Source organism: Phoca vitulina, unplaced genomic scaffold (genome assembly GCF_004348235.1).
Source record: "Phoca vitulina isolate PV1807 unplaced genomic scaffold, GSC_HSeal_1.0 scaffold16, whole genome shotgun sequence".
Taxonomy (NCBI): Eukaryota; Metazoa; Chordata; class Mammalia; order Carnivora; family Phocidae; genus Phoca; species Phoca vitulina.
Window position 1 is genome coordinate 24,084,213 of NW_022589719.1, and position 18,179 is coordinate 24,102,391.

Sequence of the window (18,179 nt, forward strand, 5' to 3'; positions counted from 1 at the left end):
AAAGGTAAGCATCATCATTCCCATTTTACAGATGAGAAACTGAGATTTAGAGAGATTGAGCAATTTGCCCAAGGTTGCATAACCAGTAAATTGCAGAGCTGAGATTTGAACCCTAACCTGAAGGACAGGACAGGGACAGCTCCTATTTGCTCATCAATGTTCTGATTTTGGAACAAGTCTTATCACTCACCATGCCCCCAAATACCCACTACACAACTGAGGAGTGTCTCCAAGTAGCAGAGGCCTCTCCCTCAAAATCATGTGGCCTTGATATTATCTAGCCATTACATTAATAGAAGTAGAACTGCTGTCTTTGGGGCGCCTGGGTGGCTCAGTCGGTTAAGCATCTACCTTTGGCTCAGGTCATGAGCTCAGGGTCCTGGGATTGAGCCCCACATGGGGCTCTCTGCTCAGCAGGGAGTCTGCTTCTCCCTCTTCCTCTGCCTTTGCCTCCCACTCATGCTCTTTCTCTCTCAAATAAATAAAATCTTAAAAAAAAAAAAAAAACTGTCTTCCACAATTAAGGTGGCAAAAGTTCTCTATTTGCCTGGACTTTCATTCATCTCTTTATCTGACTATCTTCCTCATTTTACATTTAGGAAAGTCAAGTTCTAGAAGTGGTGAACAGGATGTGTTCTGTTATTCTGATGTATTTAGTATTTCCAAGAGCTATTGTTGCATTAGAGAAATACAGAATGATTTTTATAAATCATTCTTCTGTCCTTGGAAGCAAGTATTTGAAGTACATGAGTTATAATATCATCAAGAACCTAAAGAGAGGGGCGCCCGGGTGGCTCAGTCGTTAAGCGTCTGCCTTCGGCTCAGGTCATGGTCCCAGGATCCTGGGATCGAGCCCCGCATCGGGCTCCCTGCTCTGCTTCTCCCTCTCCCACTCCCCCTCTTGTGCTCCCTCTCTCGCTGTGTCTCTCTCTGTCAAATAAATAAATAAAATCTTTAAAAAAAAAGAATCTAAAGAGAGCTGAGGGTCTGGAAACCAGGAGGCGGAGATTGATGCCCAACCTTGTTTTTCTTGATTAAATATGAGAGTTACACAGTTCTCTGGGCTTCTCATTTTTCTCTACCCAGTTTATCCTCCCAAGGATATCTTGTAGGTAATTTGGGGAGACAAATAGGGATTTCTGTGAAACACTTGGACCCCCAAGAATGGTATCAGATATATCCACCAAAGCTTGGCCTAGGAAAGCAATGACGATTCAAAGATAGAACTTTCCTTTGCAGGCATATTTGTGCTTCACTGACATTGCATTTTCTACACACTGGAGGTTTGTGGCAACCCTGCATTGAGCAAGTTGATCGGCGCCATTTTTCCAACAGCATTTGCTCACTTCGTGTCTCTGTGCCATGTTTTGGTAATTCTCAAAACATTTCAGACCTTTTCATTATCATTATGGTTATCTGTGATCAGTGATTACAACTTGCTGGAAGCTCAGGTGATGGTTAGCATTTTTTAGCAATGAAGTATTTTTAAGTTAAGGTGTGTACTTTTTTTTACACATAATGCTATTGCACACTCAATAGACTACAGTTTAGTGTAACCATAACTTTTACATGCACTAGAAAACCAAAAAATTCATTTGATTCACTTTATTGAGCTATTTGCTTTATTGCAGGGATCTGAACCAAACCCACAGTATCTCCAAGGTATGCCTGGATTTACTTCTTGCCAGAAATCTCTCCTCTTTATACAGGGAGTTCTGGAGTGAGAATAATGTGGGAACCCATTAGACTCAATAGCTTTTCTCCCTTCCCTTCACCTTTCCTGCCCCTTACCTCAAATCTCTGAGACCATGAGGGGCCCTTCCTCCATCCCTTGAAGAACAAAACCTCTGACCAGGCTGTGCCCGAGGTCAGGCGAGTGAGGAGAGGAAAGTGCACACCCCATTGTGGCCAAGACGAAGGCCACAAAAGCCATCTTGATCCTTTGACCTACATTGACGCTGAGTCTATTGCTTTGGTGTCCCTGACTTTGGCAGTGTGGTTAGTCTAACTCTCTGCCCCCACCTTGAATTGAGCTTTGATGAAAAAGTAGTAGGAGTCCAGGCCTCTCCCTGGAGATTTGGGGTTTTTATCTTGGAAAAGCATCAACCAAACTAGCAGGGCAGGAGATCTGGATTCCTGTGGCTTGGGCTAACTTAGGTCCAAAGAAACCAAGTGCCTATGATCATCATCTTCATTCCGCAAATGTGGCCATGCCCTCCGGATTCCCTTCTCTCGCTCGTTCTCCCAGTTAGGCTGGCTGGCAGGTTACCCGCTCTTGCTCTACCATTAACTTGTCCCTCCATATGTAAAATGCTTTGGTGTACAGAATACCTGTGGACTGCTGCCGCCTGGCTGGTCTAAAACCTTTTGGCTTTGGTCCATGCAGTAGCAAAACAACCTTTACACATCAGTGTATTTCCTCTCCCTTGGGATCCTGAGATTTGCCTCTCTGGTTTTCTGATGGGCTAACAGAGCCTCATCCGGGCTCATCTCTCCCAGACCACTGCTTCGGTATATCAGGATTCATTTGGTTGCCTTGATTGTGTATCTGGAACATTTGTCTTGGCTTCCTATAACAGGATGACCAGATTTGTGTGCAATCCTGGATTACAGAGTAATAAGGCCTGTGGGTTGCTATGATGTATTCTTCTCCATATACTGCAAGACTGAGTTTGCCTTGGTAGTGCTTCCAGATATTCTGTGGATGGTCTTTGGGCATGTTGTGGCGAATGTTACCATGCCAGAGAACTTCAGCAGATTTAACCAGCTTTGAAATGACTCATTCTTGTGGATTTTCATACCCAAGGAAAACCAAACTAAGAAGGCTGATCAAGGTGCCCCTCTTGTTCTCTTCTCACCGACCATTTTTCAAACCAGTAAAGCTCCTTTAGCCAAAATGTTGTAGCTGGGTATCTTCCACCCAGGAAAAACTTTGTAGAAACAGTGATCTTAAAATGTCACCCCCGGAGGTTAGTGGCCTGCGCACCCATAACACTGACTCAGCTCTTTGTAAGAGCTGCTCCGCTGAGACAAGGTCTGAAACCCTGGGAAGGGCCAAAGAGAGAGCAATACCTTCCCACACAGGGACCTAATGTGTTCCTCTCCGTTTCAACTTCAGATTTGCTGACCATGAGAGAGTATCACTGCTTGCTGCAATTGCTATGTCCGGATTTCCCGCTGGAGCTCACTCAGAAAGCAGCCAGGTATGTCCCCTGGGCTCTAGAAGCCAGCTCAGCCCTCTGTGTGCCAGGGCTTCTTAGAGAAACCGGAAATGTATACAAACAAACAAACCATTAGGAAGAATAAAAAACCATTAGGGAGAAACTGGCATTTGGAGGGGGGGTCTATTTGGAATTTGCCCCAAAACATAATACTCACTTTCTGCCATTTCCAAAGGGAAGCCAAATGATCCTTTGTGGTTTCTGTGGGGAGACTTCGGGTCTGCAGATAGAGTTGAGGGGTGGTGAGATGAAGAGGCAAACACACACACATACACACACAGAAAGCTCTAGAGAATATCCTGAGAAGAGAAGAGACGAGAGTTGGCAGAGACCAGTGAAGGAGTGGATTGAGGTTGGAGACTGGAAAGGCATGAGGGTGATAAAGCCCATCTGAGGGAAGGATAAATTGTATTATTTCTGCTAAAAGATTCTCAAGATTAGTCCAGACCCAGGAAGACTTGGCAGAAATAGTTTAGAACCCCCTAATTTCTGCATTTGGTTTCACAGTCATTCACATTTTTTAACCAAATGAGGTCTTTGGACTTTGCCTCCATTAACTTTTCCTTAACACGGAATTTGAGCTAAGGTCGCAAATGGAAGGATTTCAAAAATTGTGTTGTCTGAAATTGCCAGAAAAGAGGATTTTTAGGAAAACTGTTGTACTATACGTGATGGATACCTGTCCTTATGCATTTATCCAAAGCTAGAGAACATACAACAGCAGGAGTGAAGGGTAACGTGAAGTGCGGACTTTGGGTGATGATGATGTATCAGCGTAGGTTCATCAGTTGTGAGAAACACTCCACTCCGGCGCAGTGCGGGGTATTAACAATGGAGGGGGCTGTGCGTGACGGGAGCGGGGAGCATGTGGGAGATCTCTGCACCTTCCCCTCCATGTTGCTGTGAACCTAAAACTGCTCTAAAAAAGTAAAGTCTTAATAATATTTTTTTAAATGCCCATCTTACCTAAATCATAATGTATGCATTTACCTTCATTGTTTCATTAAATTCATTTACTTTAATTATCTCCTTTAATCCTTATAAAAACTGTTACCTTCCTATTTCCTGAAGAGGAAACTGATATAACTCAAAAAAAAAAAACAAAAAACAAAAAAAACGAACAGGAAGCGGAGGCTCAAAGAGGTCAAGTATATGGCCTGAATTTACTGATAGCTTGGAAGTAGCAGGGGCATGACTTGAACCCAAGACTGCCTGAATCCAGAGACTTTGCTCTTAACCTCCTCACGCTCCTACCTGCTCGTATTGTGAAATCCTTTCTTCGTGGTGGTTCAACCCACCGAAACCACAGCTGCACTGGCTGTACCACCCCCAGAACCCTCTCAGTCCTTCTGAAATGAGCCAACCAGCTCCTCTGCCAACTAAAGAGATGGGAAGTCCTCCGCTGCCAACAATGGGCTCCGGCTCACACTGGGGCAGGCTGTTTGCCGGTCACGGCTCATGCACTGATTTTGCTGGTCAAAACTTTGCCGTGTGCAAAACTTGTTTAGTGATCACACACCCCAAAATCTTTTTCCCCCCGCATTGTTCAGTGGATACTTAACTCTTCCAGGGGCAATCGGCCACTGGTAAAAGCTGCAGTTCAACTTTTATCATTTTAACTTGCCTATTATCCAAAGGAGATTTAGATTTTTTTTTCCCCCATAGTTGAAAATAAAGTGTGGGAGATTATCTCTCGCAATTTAAAAGCAGCCAAGTAAGGGCGCCTGGGTGGCTCAGTTGGTTAAGTGTCTGCCTTCAGCTCAGGTCATGATCTCAGGGTCCTGGGATCGAGTCCCACATTGGGCTCCCTGTTCAGCAGGGGGCCTGCTTCTCCCTCCCTCCCTCTGCCTACAGCGCCCTCTGCTTATGTGCTTGCGTTCTCTCTCTCTCTCTCCGTCAAATAAATAAATAAAATCTTTTACAAATAAATAAATAAGTAAAAGCAGCCAAGTAGAGTTATCTTGAGATTTCGAATGACAGCTCCCCTTGGGGTCAGATCATTTTAAGGAAGATTCAGCCCCAAAATTTTGGGGGGAAAACTCAGTACTCTTAAAGATCGTACTATGATTTCTACGTAGCTGGATGATAAAAATCAACTGTGATCTCTAACTGAAGAATTCCTAGAGAACAGTTAGTGTGTGTGTGTGCGCTACATGAGGGTAGGCAGGATCTATACCAGACTTGTTTGCTGCTGGATGCCTGTCGCTCAGCACAGTTCCTAGATGCATGCTACACACTCTGTGTCTCCCGACTGAATGAACATATGAATGATATCCCTTGTCAGGCATTTTACATGGTTCTAATAGTCCATGGTTCTAAGTAACTCTAAGAACAAAAATCAGCAACTGTATCCTATATTCATTTGTTCATTCACTTATATATTCATCACAAATTTTTCACAGCTTTTTGGGGATACAACTCACATACCATCTCATTCACCCATTTAGATTATAAAATTCAATGGCTTTTGGTATATTCACAGAGGATATTCATATCCATCACCACAGTTAATTTTGGAACATTTTAATTACCCCCAGAAGAGATCCTGCACTCCTTAGCCATTACTCCCCAGTTCCTCCCTCGTCCCCCCAGCCCTGGGCAAGCACTAATCTGCTTTCCGTCTCTATAAATTTGCCTGTTCTCGATCTTTCAAATAAATCCAGTCATGTGAGATGTGGTCCTTAGTCACCAGTTTCTTTCACTTAGCGTCATGTTTTCAGGGCTCATCCCTGTCATAGCAGGTGTCAGTAGATTTCATCAGATGTTTCTTGAGTGCCGATTTCGTGCCAGGAGCTCTTATGCACACTGGGGGTACAGTGAAGAGCAGATAAAGTTCGGGCCCTTCAAGGAGCTTAACATTGGGCTCCATTGCTGCCTGCCACCACTCTGTGACATCTCCCCTTGGTTTCTGACCTCCTTTTCTGAAAGGTGGATGGCAAGTTAATGAGGGTGACCTTCTGGACAATTTTCAACCCCCAGCAGCCACAGCTTTGCACTTGTCCTGCCCATCTCCCATACCCTCCCCAACAATCTGATACGTATAAGTACGCAAAATTAGAACAGAAGTCACACAGTCATCTCCAATTCACGGATTCTTTTTTTTTTTTTTTTTAAGATTTTATTTATTTATGTGGCAGAGAGAGACACAGCGAGAGAGGGAACACAAGCAGGGGGAGTGGGAGAGGGAGAAGCAGGCTTCCCGCGGAGCAGGGAGCCCGATCATGACCTGAGCCGAAGGCAGACGCTTAACGACTGAGCCACCCAGGCGCCCCTCCAATTCACGGATTCTTACAATTATTGATACCAGCCGGCTTCTGGAGTGGCGTTCCCCTAGCTGTGGCCAGAAGTGAAGCTTATCCCCTCCTCACCAAGACGCCTACTGTGTGACAGAAAATGTAGCCCTTTCCAGGAGGAGGAGGAAGCCCTATAGCCAGTCCTCGTCAGTAGCAGTGCGAGGGGACTCTGGGGATGCGAGGATAAACAACAGAAGGGTCCAGTGCTCGGGGCGCCTGGGTGGCTCAGGTGGTTGGGCATCCGCCTTCGGCTCGGTTCATGATCTCAGGGTCCTGGGATCGAGCCCCACATCGGGCTCCCAGCTCGGCGGGGAGTCTGCTTCTCCCTCTCCCTCTGCCTCTCACCCTCCTTGTGCTCTCTTTCTCTTTCTCAAACGAGTAAATAACAAATCTTTAAAAAAAAGAAGAAGGGCCCAGCGCAATCCTCGGGGTACTGGCTATGAAATTAGAGGTGAATTCAGAACTGGGGGAAGTTTGTTGGCTCCCTGTGTATCAGGCTTTTGGGTCAACCCCGCCTCCCCAGGGCCATTCTTTCCCCACTCTGCTCCAGCTGGTGTGTGTATAGAAAAAAATTGTATATATCCCAGAAAGTGCTCTCTAATAGTTTAAGCTATTCATATTTTGTCCTGAAGGTCAAGATCCCAACTTCCTCGCACACAAGACCAGGCTTCTGATCAAAATCACAGTGGGGGGTGGTCAGGCCTCCAAGGCAACTACTGTTGCTAGAAGGGGCCTTGCATTCCCCTGTCTCATGGCTGGGCTGACTTTATTCGGGGCCCCGAGGTCTGGGGACAGGCGGCAGAAGGAGGCTCCAGTCTGTGATGATGTGTGCAGAGAAGAATGTCATCCACAGGCAGCTGTGCACCAGAGCCTGTTCGGGGGCCTGGCGTCTCACGTGTGCCTGGCTTAGGGGCCGCGAGCACTGTGCTCGGGCCCTGGGGCAGCAGGTGTGAGCGGGAAGCACAGGAAAGGAAAGACAGCCAATGGGCTGCAGGACAGGCCTACCCACAGATGCCCCCCACCTCATGCATTCCCGCAGCGGTGGGGGGCATTAAGTAGGTTTGTTTTTGTTTTGTTTTGTTTTGTTTTGTTTTGTTTTTAAAGATTTTATTTATTTATTTGAGAGAGAGAGAATGAGAGACAGAGAGCATGAGAGGGAGGAGGGTCAGAGGGAGAAGCAGACTCCCTGCCGAGCAGGGAGCCCGATGCGGGACTCGATCCCGGGACTCCAGGATCATGACCTGAGCCGAAGGCAGTTGCTTAACCAACTGAGCCACCCAGGCGCCCTTTGTTTTGTTTTTTTGACAGAGAGAGAGACACACAGCAAGAGAAGGAACACAAGCAGGGGGAGTGGGAGAGGGAGAAGCAGGCTTCCTGCTGAGCAGGGAGCCCGACGCGGGGCTCAATCCCAGGACCCTGGGATCACGACCTGAGCCGAAGGCAGACGTTTAACGACTGAGCCACCCAGGCGCCCCGCATTAAGTAGTTTTATCCTTAAATCTCTGTCTCCATCCCCCATGGACTGTGAGGCTTTCCCCGAAGGTGAGGAGCATGCAGTTGGAGCCAGACTTCTTGAGCTCAAATCCCCGTTTCACAGTTTACCAGCTTGTGCCCTTGGGAAAGTTATTTAATGTTTTTGAGCCTCAGTCTCCTCATTTGTCAAATGGAAATAATAATAGTTGTAATAATTGAAGAAGTATGTCATGTGCTTAAAGTAATGCCTGGCACAGAGTAAACTTTCAGTGTTAGAAGTAGTAGTACTAACCCTGACCTGTAAGAGCACAGGCATCATGGCCTTGGGAAGACCAGGGGGTCCATGCCACTGGTGTGCTATTAACTGGATGACCTTGAGGATTTCTCATAACTTCTCTAAGCCTTGTTTCCATATCTGTAAAATGGGGAATAATAGACAATAACTCATAGGGTGGTGTAAGTTTTAACAACAACAAAATTATATATATATATTATATATAACATAATATACATATAATATATGATATACATATATATTACATAGTATATAGTATACATATATAACATAATATATATAATTTTGTTGTATACATACGTTGTATATGTATAGTTTGACACATTGTAGACCTTCAATATATAATAGTTTCTTGCTGTTAAAATAATGTTGGCATTATTTTTACCAGATTTTTAAAAAAATAAACGAGAATTTCCTCAGCTCCCTAAGGCAGTTATTTCTGGCCTTTTTTCACTTCAGAACACTAAGAAAAAAATATACATATAACAAAAAGTCAGTAGATTAGCCTGCGGGCTCTGGCCCCTTCCCTCCTGGGCCAAGAGGATCACCACACCTATAACCCATTCAAGGTGCAGGTGACATGGGGTCACCTGCAAGGCTTATTAAAGCCCAGATGGCGCACTCCATCCCCAGAGTTTGGTGGATCCTAGGTGGGGCTCTAAAATTCATATTCCAAAAGCTTCCCAGGTGATGCTGACAGTCTGGGACGACACTGGGAGAAGTACTGATTCAGGGTATTGCGGGCCAGTCTCATCCTGGCGTTTTTAGAATTCATTGCATCAAAAGGAATTACATTTCCTTCTCTCTCGTCATCTAAAACACGATTTAACTCACTTCTCCCTCATCGAAGCCCAATTCCCTAGTGAGTAATACATGTTTAATAGGGAAAGCTCTTTTATCATGGTTATGTGCTAAATACACAGTGACCCGAAAACACACAAGCTCCTTAGGAATCTGGTTTTAGACATAGCAACTCACCCCCATTTAAGAGGGTCACTTTTCAGCTGGCCCCTGTGTCACAAAGGCCAGATACCTAATGGTGAAGGACTCAGGTCCTGGAGCCAGACAGCCCGGGACTCAAATCCCAATTCCTTCACTTACTGGCTTGCGATACTGACCAATTTCTCTAAGCCTCAATTTCTTCATCTGTAAAATGGAAATAATAATAACACCTGCCCCATTAAATTGTTTTTAGGATTTAATGAAATAATGCATGTAAAATGCCTGTCACGCAGCCCTCAAAAAATATCACCTATTTTAAGAAATTGTAACGAGTGAATGGGGAGTGGTTCCTGTATTCATTTTTAAAATGTTTCCTGAGCATCTACTATCTGCCGAACTTCATGCCTTGCACTGAGGAGACAGCTTTATGCTTTCTTAATGTCTGTCTTACTTTATGCCTCTCCCTGGCAATATCTTTCCGCCTAGATATCTTCCCCGGCTTGCCCCAAAGGGCTTTTGCCAAAACAGACCATCCTTTCCTTCTCCATTCTTTCATTCACCAAATAGATATCAAGTGCCTCTTATGTGCTGGTCCTTATCCTTGTGAAGAGGCTAACAGGAAGCCAATTAGATGTCATTCTACCACTCAAGGAGCTTACAAACTGATAGAGCTGCAGACATTAAATAAATGAAGTGCCAAGTGCTATAGGAACACACAAACAGGAGACTAGATCCAACCTGGGGAATCATGAAAGGCTTTTCCATGAGGAAGAGACGTTGAGTTTGGGGCCTAAAGGATTAGTAAGAGATGACCATGCCCTAACAGCTGAGAAGACTTAGTTACGAGGTCACCATAACTAAGATAGTATGGTCCTAGGGGCACCTGGGTGGCTCAGTCGTTAAGCATCTGCCTTCGGCTCAGGTCATGATCCCAGGGTCCTGGGATCGAGCCCTGCATCGGGCTCCCTGCTCCGCGGGAAGCCTGCTTCTCCCTCTACCAGTCCCTCTGCTTGTGTTCCCTCTCTCGCTGTGTCTCCCTCTGTCAAATAAATAAAATCTTTAAAAAAAAAAAATTTAAAATAAAAAAAAGATAGTATGGTTCTAGAGTAAGGACAGACAAATGCATCACAGCAGACAGGCCAAAGCAGACCCACGCATTTATAAAAACGTGATATATAAAAAGATAATATTGCAGAGCAGTAGGGAAAAGGATGATTCAATAAGCATTGATGGGGCAATTGGTTACTCACATAGGAAAAAATAAAGTTAGGTTCCTACTTCATATCATATTCAGAAGTCAGTTTCACATAGATGACAGACCTACATGTGGAGGGCAAAACTATAATATTCTTAGAAGAGAGGAAAATATATTTATGGCTAACAGGTATCTTAAGATACAAAAAGCCAAGAGGTACCTGGGTGGCTCAGTCAGTTAAGCATCTGACTCTCGGTTTTGGCTTGGGTCATGATCTCATGGTTCCTGAGACTGAGCCCCACGTGGGGCTCTGTGCTCAGCGGGAAGTCGGCTTGGATATTCTCTCCCTCTGCCCTCCCCCCACTCTCTATCTTTCTCTCTCTCTCTCTGAAATAAATGAATAAATCTTTTTTTAAGAAAAAGATTTAAAATTTTCTGCTCAACCAAAGATAGCATAAACAAAGTTGAAAGACAAGCCAGAGACTAGAAGAGGATATTTATGTGTGTAACTAACAATAGATTGGTCTGCAGAATTTTTAGTCTAAAAAAGTTTTGATGAAGAACTCCTACAAATCAATAAGGAAAAGATGAAGAACCTTAGTACAAAAATAGTCCAAGGATATGAGCAGGCAATACACAGAAAACCCTAACAGCTCATAAGCCCATGGGCATATTTTCGTGCCCAAACTCACTAGGAATCAGGGAAATGCCAATTAAATCGAGATGCCACTTTACATCAAATGACAAAAATTTTGAAGTCTGATAACACAAGCATCGGTGAGGATGTGAAACTCTCATAAAGTGCTGGTGGAAGTATAAATTGGTACCATCACGTTGAGGCAATTTAGGAAAATCTAAAAAAGTTCACAAGTAGGGGCGCCTGGGTGGCTCAGTCGTTAAGCGTCTGCCTTCGGCTCAGGTCATGATCCCAGGGTCCTGGGATCGAGCCCATGTCGGGCTCCCTGCCCAGTTTACAGGTATACCTGGTTATAAGGAAATACGCAGCATTGTTTGTAATAGCTACCATCGGAGTGCTCTGCACGCCCCTCCGCAGAAGAAAGGGCAAAGTGTGGTATTTTCATACTGCTCGACGCTGTACAGCACGAAAATGGGTGCAGGTAGAAATATATGCAGCAACACTGATATATCTCAGAATATCAAGTTCCAGAATGATAGAGTTTGAAAACAAACAAAACAAAGCAGATAATGTTTTAAGAATATAGGCATTTGTATGAGTTATTATGGTATAAAAAACACGCAGACGGATACTCAACCCCCAAGTTCCCATAGTGCTCCTGGAGGAAGAAGGGTGGAGGGGTGGGGTGAGGGAGGGGTGCACAGATGGTCTCAATGGCGTGTGTAATCTTTTCCAAAGCTTTTCCAAACTGAAGCAAGGATGGCAAAATGGTAAGGTTTGATGAATTGGCTAGCGGTCCACAGGTGTTTGTTATGTTGTTCTGTGTCATTTTCTGACATTTTAAATATTTCATTTACAACAAGAGGGACGGGCAGGATGGAGGTAGAGAGTGACGGGCACGAAGAGCAGTGGAAGGGAAATCAGCAGCCTGGAAGAGACGCCAGGCTCTCACCAGTGATGACCTAGAGGAGCTTCCAGAAGCCAGTGGTTCTGGAGTTTGAGGAGTTTGGGGACCAGAAGGGGAAATGAGAGTCCCACAAGGCCGTGCATTGGATTTGGTATTTTTCCTAAGAGCGAGAAACAGCTGGCCCCCCGCTGCCAGGCTTCTCGGGAGGGGCGGGGAGAATGGGGTTGAAATGGCTGTGCTAGGGCCTTCAAGATCTGTGCAGAGAGAAGCAGTATGGGGGCCTCAGCTTCCCAGCCCTCCTGGGGGCGGGTGCTCTACACCGCGAACAAACTCCGGGAGTGGAAGAAGGGACAGCGTCCCCAGGAAGGTGGTATTGCCACTAGAGAGGACGGAGCTTCCGTGTTGTGTCTGGGTACAGCTGTGATTAGAGGCAGAGAGACCTGTCTGAATTACAGCCCTTGCCCTTGGCCAAGTTTCTGAATCTTTCTGAACCTGTGTGTTCTCAGTGAAGATATTCCTTGAGCTGACCTCATAGGATTAATATGAGAAGGAAATGAAATGACAGATGTATGTTCCTTACTGTTAAGTATGTCGCTTACTGACACAGTAAGGCCCTAATGAATATTAACCATTGTTAGTTGATTGTCTGCACTCTCTGGATCAAGCTGCTTAGGCACCGCAGGGCAGGTGGGGTTTGGGGTACCCTAGAGGTGCAGGCTGGAGCCAGGGGAGAGCCGTGGCCCGGACGTCCCAAGCGGCTCTGCGGGCCTGGACTTGCGGCAGCTCGTGCAGCATGAGGGTGCACCCCCCACAGTCCAGAAGAGGGGCGACCCTAAGGAAGCGTCCCAGGAAACCTCAGCAGCAGCTTCTTCCCCCCCCCACCTGCAGAAGGTGGCCAGCAGGTGGTTTTATCCTCACTTGTGGATACAAAAGCACAGCCCGCCGAGGTGCATCCTGAGTCCCAGCACACTTGGGGACCCACCTCACCCATGAAAGACCCCGGCCGTCTGACCTCCTAAAAGAGGTGTTGTCATGGAAGGTGGCTCTTCTTTCTGGCCCTGGCGGAGGGCTGGCTTCCCCCCAAAGTGGGCTCGAAACTAGATAGCTGGCTTCCGCTGAGAGCCTCCGCGTGGTTGGGTGCTGGTAGCGCTCACTTCCTCCAAGCTCTATTTTTACTTGCTATTTTGAGCTCTTTCAGCACCTTAAGCCAACTAGAATACACTTATTGATAGCAACTCATGCTTATTTTGAGTGTTCATTATACATGGAACACAGTGCCTCATCATATGGACTTTTCACCAGAATCCTGTGAAATGGGAACTATGATCACCTCCTCTCTTACACGAGGACACTGAGGCTCAGAGAGACACGATAACATGGCCAGTGAGCAGTGGAGCTGGCCCCTGACCCCCGGGCTGCTGGCAACGCAGAACGCCAGGCAGACGGGGCAGCTCGCGCCCTGAGTCCGGGGACACTGACCCGGGCCGTGAAGAGGAAGTTGGCAAGTCAGTAGGTTCGGACTGAAAGCTGTCCTCGGCGCCCACATAACCCCCGGCCAGCCAGCCCGTCCCAGCTGTTGGAAGCGGGCGACGGAGGGAGAGAGGGGCCTGCCCCTCGGGGTTAGCTCCGACCCTGCCAAGTGTCCTTTCTTCGTTCCAGAATGGTGCCTGCCCCAGACCCCACCCTCCACGTGGTTCTGCTCAGAGCCCACCTGAACTGCACTGCCTGGCGTCTCTCCCACGGCCCCTCTCTCCGTCCTGCGGCATGGCCTGCAAGGGCCCTTCCGTGACCCGATGGATGCGTGCACACTCTTGCTGGCAGGGGTTCCCTGCTGGCTGCACGTGGCCCCTCCAGGGGTCCGTTAGCGGGAGGCCTCTGGCGGCAAGCGGTGCGCAGCCAACGGCCATCAGATGGAGAACAGCACATGTGGGTGACCTCGTTTCCGAGAGATTCCTTCGTGAGCCCTTTGGCAGCGGTGACAAGTGTGAGTCCAGGATGAAGGAGCTGCCTGTGGGACGCAGGGCCTACAACCTGGGCTTGTCCCTGTCGCCAAAGGCAAAGACAGGCCTGTCGTCTCCTGCCTGTCTTTTCCCACAGTTCCGCCCAGATTCCACTGCCAGATACCCAGAACGTTCGTGGGTCCGAGCATTCGTCTGGAGATGGACAGTGCAACATGCCATGTTTCTAAAGGCCTCTTTCTGTGAGTCTTTCAGACGTTTCGGCGGCCACAGGCCCTCCAAACAGCAAACTGCAGAACCGGCATTAACAGCAAAGCTGCCCGTTCTGTCCCACCCTTGGGACCACACACTCGGTCAGAGCTGGAGGAAGCTCTTTCATGCTTTTGGGAAGTATGAGCCTTCTGCTTAAATATCTCTAGCCACAGGCAGCTCACCCCCTCACAGAGCAGCTGTAATCGCAGAGCTGAGCAGTCTGAACGTCTTCTAGGGCCAGACTTCAGATCCCTGTTACATCTTCCTCAGAGGCCGGTCTTCAAGAGTCAGGTCTCGGGGCGCCTGGGCGTCTGACTCTTGATTTCGGCTCAGGTCATGATCTCAGGGTCATGGAGACCTGCTTGGGATTCTCTCTCCCTCTGCACCCCCCCCCCAAAAAAAGAAAAGTCAGGTCTCAGCCCACACTTCCTCCTTAGTCTTTTCTTCTAAGCTAAAGGATCTAAATGCAGTCATTTGTCTGATGTCGTGGTTTGTGACTCACCACCCCTATTTCATGACTCTAGTTTGTTCCTCTTAAATGGAGTATCCAGATGTCAGCTGGCCAGGGGAAAAGAAAAGAGTACTGTGGCCCCTCTTATGTATTTATTCATGCTTTCCTTCATTCAACAAATATTTACTGAGCGCCTACTATGGGCCCTGCACATGCTGGACCCTGGAGTCAAGCCACAAGCTGAGAGACAGAGGTCCCACCTGGTGGATGTTATGGTCCTGGGGCAAAGACAGACATGAACAGGATGAGGAGGTCACAGGGAACTGCAGAAGCTGGTAGCAGGGAGGCCTACTTCTACCTAGGGTGGAGTGGGGAAGGCTTCCCACAGCGGTGCTCTTTAGGCTATGATGTGAAGGAGCGGGCATCCAGTAGGTGAGGAGGGTGGCATGAAGGGCGGGGAGCGTTACAGGGAGGGGGACCGGCTGGTCTGAAGGGCACGAGGAAGGAGGGAGCATTGGGAAGATTATTAAGGGTCAGTGTGACTGGAATACAGTGGGGGAGGCTGCCTGTGGCCTCCAGTGCATCTAGAGGGATGAGGGGAGGCAGGGAGCGGATCACGTGGACTCATAAGTCAGAGTAAGAATGGCGGATCCTGGTCTAAGGTCAATGGGAAGCCCGTGAAGGGCTTTAAACAGAGTCGTAAAGTGGTCAAAATTGCATTTAAAAAAGTTTTTGTGACCACAGTGTGGATAGTCAACTAGAAGGAGGCAAGAGTCATTGCAGGAAGCCAGGCAGGAGGGCATCCAGCAGCGCACAAGAAAGATGCGGAGGTGGGCATCGGAGGTGGCCGTGGACGTGGAGAGAAGTCGGCAGGCTCAAGAGGCATGTTGGGGGGGATGGCTAGGACCTGGTGATTGATTGCCGTGGGGCGGGCAAGGGAGGCCGTTTCCAGGAAGTCCACAAGACTTAAGGTCTCGGGCTGAGCAGAATAGGGGGTGGTGCTGCTGTTCCTGAGAGCTGAGACCCAGGTGGCTGTTTTGGCAGCCAGTCGCACTGCCCGCAGCCGAGAAAACCCCTCCGTCCTTTGCACACATTCTGCTGGGATCCAGCCACATGTCCCTTAGAAAGAGAAAGAGATCCCCTGCCACGGTCTGCTTCTCCCAACCACCCTGCTGATCCCTCCCGACCAGTGTCAGTTCCAGCCTGCCGAAGAGCCGCCCTGCTGCCACGGAGCCTGCCACGCTTACGTGGTGGCTCTCCTGCCCTCTGACGGCTGCCCCCTGCCCCAGATGCCCATCTTAAAAGAGGCTGCTAACGTTCACAGTATAGAATGGCCCCGACAGAGGCTGCAGGGCGCCTGTTTGCTGCTTCTAGTCCTCTCTCTGGCTGAGGGAGGAAGATGCTTATGGCAATTGGCTTCAAAGCCCTGGTGTGGCAGGGCCTGTCTCAGGAGCATGCTGATCAGCAAGAATTACAACTTCTGGAATTAGACAGTGGTGATGATTGCACAACTTTGTGAATATACTGAAAAACACTGTACGCTTTTAAAGGGGAATTTTACGGTATTTGAACTGTATCGCAATATAAATGAAGAAATAAAGAAAGAAATAGTACATGGAGGTAATTGCTATAAACAGGAGCACTGGGTCCAGGTTGATGATAAAGAAGAGAAGCCAAGTAACATCTTCAAAGGCTTTGGCTCCCCTTCGTGGTTTCCTGCTTGGGGACGTTCTCAGCTCAGTGCTCTTCCCTAGTAATTAACTTCAGGCCATTCGGGTTCTTAGCTGTCCTGGGAGTAGGGCAGGAAGGAAAGGTCACTGGCTTCCCTCCGCAGGGACATTTTCTTCTCTGCTTGCGCCTGGGTTGGGAAAGCTTTGAGGTGGCTCTACCCACCCTGAGTGCTCTGGGAGAGCTCACTCTTCCTCTGAAGTTTGGGTGTCTTTGCTAACCGCAGTCTGCCCTACCTGCCTTCCCTCTGCCCTCTGTCGCCTCTCCCTCCCCATCCAGATATCAGAATCTGGGCTTTGTGCCCTCTCTCTTCCTTTTTGTCTGCCCCGGTTCTCGTGGGTTAGGAGAAATGGGGGCAACTACCTGGTCTATGGCTCTGCATTTGGTCCCGGGAGCCACTGATGGAGGGGCCAGGGCGCCCCCCTGCGGCCATAAGCAGCATTGCTTCCTCCTGCCTTCTGGCCTTGAATTTTTTTCCAGCTGGAATTTCAATGTTCAACTCTGGTAGTTGGGGCAGATTTTTTTCTTCCCCAAGAGATACATGAGAAATATTAAGACCTTAAAATACAGGTGAAAAGAAAGAAAATAAATTAGCCGTATAGATTAAGAAATAAAATGTTAGTGTTTATATTCTCTATCTTTATTTTATTTATTTTTTATTTATTTATTTTTTTGGCATTTTAACACTTCTCTATCTTTATTTTATTTTATTTTTTTTTTAAGATTTTATTTATTTATTTATTTGAGAGAGAGAGAATGAGAGACAGAGAGCATGAGAGGGAGGAGGGTCAGAGGGAGAAGCAGAGCAGGGAGCCCGATGCGGGACTCGATCCCGGGACTCCAGGATCATGACCTGAGCCGAAGGCAGTTGCTTAACCAACTGAGCCACCCAGGCGCCCTTCTCTATCTTTATTTTAGAAGAGACAGTGTGAGGGGCACCTGGGTGGCTCAGTCGGTTAAGCATCTGCCTTCAGCTCAGGTCATGATTCCAGGGTCCTGGGATGGAGCCGCGTGTCCAGCTCCCTGCTCACTGGGGAGTCTGCTTCTCCCTCTCCCTCTACCCCTCCCCCCCTCTTGTGCACTCTCTTTCTCTCACTCTCTCAAATAAATAAAAATCTTTTTTTTAAATAATTAAAAAATAAATAAAAAGATGCAGTGTGCCATAATGGAAAGTACCATGGCCTGTGGAGTAAACTCCCCAGCTGTGTGGTCTCAGCAAGCCGACTTCTCTGAGACTTAGTCCCTTCACATGTAAAAGGTATGTAATTGCAAGACCTACCTCATAGGAATGTTGTGGAATAAAATTTACTATAGTTAAATACCTCGCACAGTGCCTGCCATGAAGTAGGTACTCGGTACATGTTACCCGTTTCTATCGTCATTACAACTAGATGGAGGAGCGCGTTCTCTCTTCGGGGAGCTCTGAAAGCAGGGCCAGCTGCCTCGCACAACTGCGGGGGCCCCTGACATTCTACTCTAACGCCGCCCCCGCCCAGAGGTGTGCAGTGCCGGCTCTCTCTGGACACGAGAGAGCAAAATAAAATAATTTTGCAGAACAGGAAAGATAAAGCCAGAAGGGCCAGTCAGAAACAGATCGGGGGGGCCCCCGCTCCACTTCAGTAGATAAGTTTGGCGCCCGGCCTGGCACCTGGATAGAGCCCAGCAAGTGCTAATTTCCTTCCCTTCCTGTGCCCTCTTGCATGAGGCCCTGAGCAGAGTATGAGCGTGGCCTTGGTCTGATCATTGGGTCGTCAGATGGTTTTCTTCCTAGGAGGTGGGAGGGCCTGGGGAGGAACCCCCAGCAGGTGGGGCGGAGGGAGAGGGAGA

At 47.7% G+C, this 18,179-nt stretch overlaps 1 protein-coding gene across 1 annotated transcript in view; it reads left to right on the top strand.

Annotated features, from left to right (window-relative positions):
• CUNH11orf49 (chromosome unknown C11orf49 homolog) overlaps positions 1-18,179 on the top strand; it is a 188,439-nt gene that overhangs the window by 162,213 nt on the left and 8,047 nt on the right. Inside the window, exon 4 of the mRNA XM_032414056.1 lies at positions 3,119-3,203. Within this exon, the coding sequence (XP_032269947.1) occupies positions 3,119-3,203 (85 nt within the window). The remainder of the gene's footprint in view (positions 1-3,118; positions 3,204-18,179) is intronic.